Source organism: Acomys minous (genome assembly GCF_964271855.1).
Source record: "Acomys minous genome assembly, chromosome: 8".
Lineage (NCBI taxonomy): Eukaryota > Metazoa > Chordata > Mammalia > Rodentia > Muridae > Acomys > Acomys minous.
This window is the reverse complement of record NC_140489.1, coordinates 34,197,868-34,205,122: the sequence shown is the minus strand read 5'-3', so window position 1 is coordinate 34,205,122 and position 7,255 is coordinate 34,197,868. Positions and strand designations below refer to the sequence as shown.

Genomic DNA, 7,255 nt, shown 5'->3' with positions numbered 1-7,255 from the left:
CTTTGGGAGGTCAGCAGCCGGTGGTATGTGGTAGTTTCAGTGAGAATGGCCCATAGGATCCATATATTTGAATGTTTGGTGTCTAGTTGGTTAGAAAGGATTGGGGGTGTGGCCTTGTTGAAGGAAGTGTGTCATTAGAGGTGGGCTTTGAGGTCTCGAAGGTCCATGCCAAGCACAGTCCTTCTCTTTCTCTGCCTGTGGATCAGGATGTAAGCTTTCCAGGGCCATGCCTGCCTGCCTGCTTGCCTGCCGCCATGCTCCCTGCTGGTCATTATAATCATGGACTAACTCTCTGAAACATTAAGCAAGCCCCCAATTAAATGCTGTCTTCTATAACCAGCCTCGGTCATGGTGTTTCACCACAGAAGCTAGCTCAAACAATCTTCAACATCAAAGAGAAATGTCCTCGCCTGCTGGGCATGGCCTACGGCCCATAGCAAGGAGATGTTGACTAGGATCCAGAGCGAGCTTCTTGGCTTCCTGACCTTAAAAAAAAATCACCAGGCAAGCCAGGCAAGGCCAGATCAGACACTGCCACCTTGAATACAAAGTGCCACTGTGGCCACTGCGTGTTCATTGTATCTCGCAAATTTTCCAGGTCTGAAAGCCATTTAATCATGGCAAGTTCCAAATGCCGGTATCTAAAGGTCACTGCCTCTGGCATCTCAGCACAGGTCCGATGCCCCTGTCATATTTCACCATAAGAAATTTGTTATACACAACATGGATCCCAGGATGAAAAGTTAAAAACAAAATCAAAAACAAAAACAGGTGAGGCCACTGAGCTGGTCCCTAAGTGTCTTGCGGTCTCTCAGTCCAGGAGCAAGCTGATTTCTCCCTTGAGCATCCACCCCACTTGCCATCAGCTCGTAACTCTAGAAGCCCGAGTCTAAAACACTGGCCGTGGATACAACCCCCCCCACTTGTCTTCCTTTCTTGCCAGGCAGCCCTGACCCCATAACCGAGCTACCCAGCTCCCTCCAGGAGAGGAGCTAGGAGTCCCTAACAAGCAAAGCCTTGCCAGGACTCAGGGAGCTGAGCGGAAGTCAAGAGGTAGGAGTAAAGGACAGGGGGCAGCCAACATGACGGATGCCATCCCCACCACACTGTTACATGCTGCCAGCTCCTGTCCATAGGCATCTGAAACACAAACACATTGGAAAGAACATCCCCTACTGTTACTCTAAATAGCCTTTAGGATGGTGTAACAATGATTTGCGCTTGCGGTTTTAACAGTAAAGATGGAGGGAGAAAGGAAGGAAAGAGGGAGGGAGGGAAAGAGAGAAAGGGAGGGAGAGAGGGAGGGAGGAAAAGAAGGAGGGAGGGAGGGAGGGAGGGAGGGAGGGAGGAAGGGAGGGAGGGAGGAAGGAAGGACTCACGTAACTGACCCTCCCCGCTCTTTACGAGGCACCATCTCCTCTTCATGCAGAGCAGGAAGGGGAGGAATCTTTATAAAATCTAAAATCGCCCCCCCCCTGGTCAAAACCCTCCAAATGGCTTCTTTTTCATTTCACGTCAAGCCAAAAGCCACAGCTAGGTCTTCAGTAGCCTGAAGGGTCTGGCTCCTGCCCACCTGTCCTACCTCCCCACCTCCCAGTACTGTACTCTAACCACGGAGCCTTCTATCTAGTCACTAGACAAGATGGGCGCTGACCCGTCTCAGAGCTGTCACTCCGGGGATCTCACATTGCTGGCTCCTGTGCCTGTCACCCCATAGGACTGTGGTAAACCCATGTGCCGTAGGACATGGCCTAAGCTCCGCCCCTCCTCTAACAGCTCTTCCTCCTACTGGCCTTCTCTCACTTGGTCACTTGGGTTTTCTAACTGCATGTCACACTAGAATCTGAGTAGGGCCTCAGCACCTCCCGTTCACAAAAGCACGCCTATCAGTCCAATGCACACACAAATTGATGAATGAAAAGGTACACGGCTGACTCATTACATATGTAGTTTGGCAGTGCAACGTTGATAAGAACGTAAACTCAAGTGGTTCGTGGTCTAGTGTCAGCATCGCACGGCCCAGCCATCCCATGCTGTGCACTGGCAGCCACACTGCTAACACCAGGGCTGATGCAATGGTGGAGATACAATGGCAGCATGTATCCTGGCCCGGAGCCACATGAGAGCAACTCAGACTCACTCCCAGCTTTACAGAATGGAGGCTGTATGTCAGTAGGCATCCAGGCTTCTGGGCGCTGGCTCTGCATCAATCACTCGTCATGTCGAGGTGCACTAATGGGCCAAAACTACTAACAACGGGGCACTGGGTAATACAGATGGTCAGATGGTACACCTTGCTTCAAACTGCAAATCCAAACCCAGGGGCTAATGCATGACTAGCTGAGCACGAACACACACACACACACACACATACACACACATATGCACACACATATATACATACACACACACGTACACATACACACACACACGTACACACACACGTACACACATAAACAAACAAGGAAGAAAGAGTAAGGTGTCTCAAACACCCAAGTTAAAAAGAAGCCACTCTGGCTATGGGGGACCAAGAAAGGTTTGATGGGAAGGCGTACTTGGGCCTGGGCCTAACTGCTGAACGGAACCAGTGTAGCTGGAAGAAAACCCACAGCAGCAGACCAGAGGCCCAGAGGAAGAGAGGCTGAGGCTGAACACCAGCCAAAAGCAGGAAGGAGAGGCCCGAAAGGCCGTGTCTACCACGCTGGATCTATTTAGTGGGAACAAAAGGTGTATTAGGAAGGAAGTGGCAAGAACAGAGCTGTGCTAAGGGCTAAAGCACAGCAGGGTATGTGGGACGGGGTGGGGGTCCAAAACAAGCCCCCCCCAGCCATCCATTCGAGCAGGCATTCACCGTGTGCCTATTGGGGTTGTGTGCTTAAGAAGTGTTAGTGAGCCAGGCAGTCAAAGGCTTCTGACCTTGGTGGGGGAAGGGGCTCATTTACACCAGGAGAACAACTAATCACAAAAATAAAATTCAAATACTACCAGATGGTGTTAAGTGCAATATGAAAGGGAAAAAAAAAAGTTGAGTACAGGAATTAGGTGGGCACAAGGTTATCCTATTAATCTCAGCAGTCAGGGCACCCAAAAGTGAGTTGAGAGCCCCCCCGTATGTCTGAGGAGGAAGGGCTTCCTTGTAGAGCAAACAACCTAGGCCTGACTCATCAAAGGAGACAAGAGGCTCTTGCTTTCACTCAGGCATGAGCAGCCATAGAAAGAGTTGCTTCCCCTCCGGTCATCTGTCCTCTCAAAGGAATGGTGTTCAGCATTAGAAGGAAATGAGCTATGACATCATGAAAAGTCATGGAGGAAGAGTCTGGGCGATGCTCCGTGACAGAAGCCCATCTGAGGAGGCTACCTGTGTAGCTAGACTGCAGGAGAGATGGTTGTAGCTGGGGGAAGGGAGCAGAAAGGATGAAGAGCCAGGCCCAGTTGGGCAGTGGAATTTACCAGTGTCATGCTATACATGGCTGACTCAATAGCACACCAACAGTGAAAACTAACATAAACTGGGAGGGGGGGAAAAGCCTGTGGAAGGCAGCTCACTGATGGAACCATTTGTGGAGGGTGTTGATAATGGGAGTGGCTAGGCCTGGGGAGTCAGGGGAGGTGAGAAATCCCTTTACTTTACTTTCCATTTTGCTATGAGCCTAAAATCACAGGTTTTTAAAGACGTGAGGGGAGAAGCTACTGAGAAAGCAACTACGTCACTCAGATCGGGATGACCGGGCCAGCAAGAGGGACATGGGACAAGGGTTTCTGATTCCTACTGAAGACACTGCGGACAGGATTGCTGACGCATGTGAGACAGACAAGTGTGTCAAAGACTACCCTGAGGGTTGCTAGGTTCAAACTACCAAGGATCTCCATGAGGGAGACAGTTTGTGGAAAGAGAGGGGGAAGCAAATATGTCAGGTGGCGGCTACTAAAGTGAAAAAGATTTAACCATTCATCTTAACGCTGGAAGGGCAGAGGGAGGCAGACTCAGCTTCACCCAGCATCTCTATGGAAAGCCAATGCCATGTTAGCATGAGCAAGACTGAGTGCATCACACAGTAAACACACCACAGTCCCCAACACACAGGTATTTACAAAGTACCAAAGCAGTAGTAGTAGTTGTTGTTATTGTTATTACTACTGATGAAGATTTTAATAAATTAGTGAACCAGTAAAGTAAGTGTTAATTTGAATATAAAATGAGATAAATATAAGATGTATGACATTAAAAATTCAATTTTAATATACAATACAAATGTAATCAAAATACAATTTAATTATGTCTAATTATTGATAGTGTTATATCAGAATTAACTGATACTATTATAAAGCTCTGTGTCCCCATGTTGTTTTATATCTGAGACACACAGAAAATGACAAAGTGGTGGATGCACACCGTCACAGTGATGTCTGAGAGCTTTACGTGTGGTGGACACATGAGGGCCAAAGCAACTGTCCCTGCCTAGGGGAGGGGTGACTAGGCTGGCTTCAGAAGAGGGGTAGGTGGTGCTGGGAGAGGCTGAGAGATCTGGTGAGCTGGAGCTCAGGCTGGGGTGTAAGGAAAGGGGCAGAGGTGAGGCAGGGCCCTGGTGATGAGCTGCTCACTCCACAACAGCGAGGACTCAGTCTGCCCTGTTCCCGTTCTATCTTCAGGACTCAGCACAGTGCCTGGTGCCCAGAATGCTCAGTAGACACATTTTGAGTACAGATACCAGGAAAACCAAGGAGAGGAACACATCTGAGGGGAAAATGACTTCTCCTGGGGTGGAGGGATGCTTTCGATTCAAAAGCTTCCTGGCAATGGCATTGCGAGGCCCTCATGGCACAGAGGCACCCCCTTCCCCTAGAAGGCAATGAGGCAGCAGCTGGCAGTGCCCAGGGGCTCCCTCGGCAGGCGCAGAGTACCTGTATCTCCTGGATGCTTTCCTCTTCTCTGGCATCCACCTTCTTCTCCACTCCCTCGCCGCGGAGCAAGGCTTCCAGTGTGGTACTCTCGGAGGTGAAGCCATCTTTCTTCAGGGGCAGCTCTGCTTCTAAAACACAAACACAGGCAGACAGCTCAGGCACCCAGAAGCAGGTGAGACATGGGTGGTATCTGGGAGGCCAGAGCTCGTAGGTAGGACTTAAACGGCCCATGCAGTCCCCTCCTGAGGAGCAGGACCATGGAACGCTGGAGGTGGATCTCAACCCTCCACACCCTGGGGTAGGCTGAGGGAGAGCAGAGTGGGTGCCCTCTAGACATGAGATCAGACTGCCTGAGTCTCGGCCCTGTTTCTTCCAGTCTAGGGGGTATGACTCTGGGCAAGATGCTCAGGGAGCCCTCAGCCCGTTTCTCCATCTATAAAGGGGAACAACAGTGCCCAGGACCACAGGGTTTTCTAAAGCATTCAAGCACTGTCTGATTACTATTGTCTTCGAGGTCTCCCCTTGGCCATGCTGGCTGCTCAACTCTGCTTTGTTCCATAAAAAGCAATCAGCCTCAGAGAGGCCCCCTCTCATCAAGTCACAGGGGAAGCGCAGGCCCCAAAGCAATGCAAACAGAGTGACAGGAATGCCCCAGGGACCTCAGAGCAGCAGAGGAGGCCATTGTCATGTCCAGAGAAAACTGAGGCAGGAAGCTTCAATGCTCCCACACCTGGAGATATCCGTAAAGTAGGAGTGGGGTTCATTTTTCGACAGACAGTAGAAATGATCTTGCTGGGCCTGTGAGTCACTGGGTGTTAGAGTTTGAACACTGGAGTCCCCATTCCCTTCTGCAAAGCATGCAAGTTAAAAGCTTGCTTCCTGGGGTGGCACTACTGAGAGATGGAGGGGCCTCTAGGTACTGATGGGAAATGTTTTTAGATCATTAGGGTTTATTCGCAGAAGGGACCGTACAACCCTGGTCTCTTCCATGCCCGTCCCCCTCCAGTCATGAGGTAAGCAGTTTGCTCCAGGCACACCCTCTCTCTCCACCACTGCCCTCTGGGAAAGTCCAAAACATTGAGTCGGCCTGGCCATGGACTAGAATCTTGAAAGCGGTAAGCCAAAATAAACCATTCTCTTTATAAGTTAATATTGCACATATTCTGTTATAGTTACAGAAGGCTATTATAGCCAGGGAAGGCTATTCTAGTCATGGAGGAGCCATCTAAGCAAAGATAGGGCTGGAGGCAGCCTGCCCCTGAGAGAGACCAGAGAGAGCTTCTGGTTCTTCCCCAAGGTGTCCCCAAAGTCTTGACAGAAACCCTCTCCTTCATCCTGGACCTCTACACACACACACACACACACACACACACACACACACACACACACACACATCAATTAGATATGTGGTCACCACCAGCTAAGGTGGCCATAAGAATAGCCAAGTGGGGCTGGAGAGATGGCTCAGAGGTTAAGAACACTGCTTCTCCAGAGGTCCTGAGTTCAATTCCCAGCCACCACATTGAGGCTCACAACCATGTGATCTGATGTCCTCTCCTGGCCTGTGGTGTACATGCAGGCAGAGCACTGTATACATAACAATAAATGAATAATAAATCTTTAAATAAAAAAAAATAATAGCCAAGTGAAACCAGTCTCTTAGGGACCACTGACAGAAGTGTGAATAAGACAAAGGAATTCAGTGAGGAATAGTGACAGAGCCAAGGGACTCACCCCAGTGTTGCTCCTAGAGAGACAGAGGCAAAGTGCTTGCTCAAGCTCCGCACAGTGACTGTGGCCTGCAGCATAGGAAACCAGAGCCTGGGAAATGAAAAACTAACCCATGGTGCTACCCTCCTCTCATCTTCCACCTCCTCTCACATTGGCCAGCTCCAAACCAGAGCCTGTGGACAAGGGGCTCAGCCTCTGCAGCCCACCTAGGTCAGCTTTTCCAGGACACAGAACAGAGTAAGGGCACATGGAAACAGGTGGCACCAATCACAGCCTGCTCCACCAGACTCTCCGGACTCCATCGGAACGCCACCTGCCACTTCTGTCTCCTCTACCAAAACACTGAGGCTGACAGAGGGCCAGTCCAGCATCCTTAAAAACTGCAGAGACATGCCTGGAGCGGCCAGCACCCAGAGAAGGTTGGAAGAAGAGATATCTGAAGTCTCTTTTTAAACCTTTCTTTTTTAAAAGGGGGGGGGGCGAGGGGAGTCAGTATCTATACCCATCAAACACCATGGCCAGGGTCAGCAAGATGGCTCCGCAGGTAAAGGTCCTTGCTGCCAAGACTTATGACTTGAGTTCAGTCCCCAGAACCCACATGGTGGAAGGAGAAAACTCTCAC

At 50.1% G+C, this 7,255-nt stretch overlaps 1 protein-coding gene across 3 annotated transcripts in view; it reads right to left on the bottom strand.

The window, feature by feature from the left end:
* Positions 1-7,255, bottom strand: part of DPF3 (double PHD fingers 3) — a 277,263-nt gene that overhangs the window by 113,244 nt on the left and 156,764 nt on the right. For all 3 annotated transcript variants that reach the window (XR_014780988.1, XR_014780989.1, XM_084792130.1), the window contains exon 4: positions 4,903-5,030. Coding sequence is in view for 1 of the 3 variants with exons in the window: in XM_084792130.1 (XP_084648256.1) it covers positions 4,903-5,030 (128 nt within the window). In the remaining 2 variants the exon portion in view is untranslated. The remainder of the gene's footprint in view (positions 1-4,902; positions 5,031-7,255) is intronic.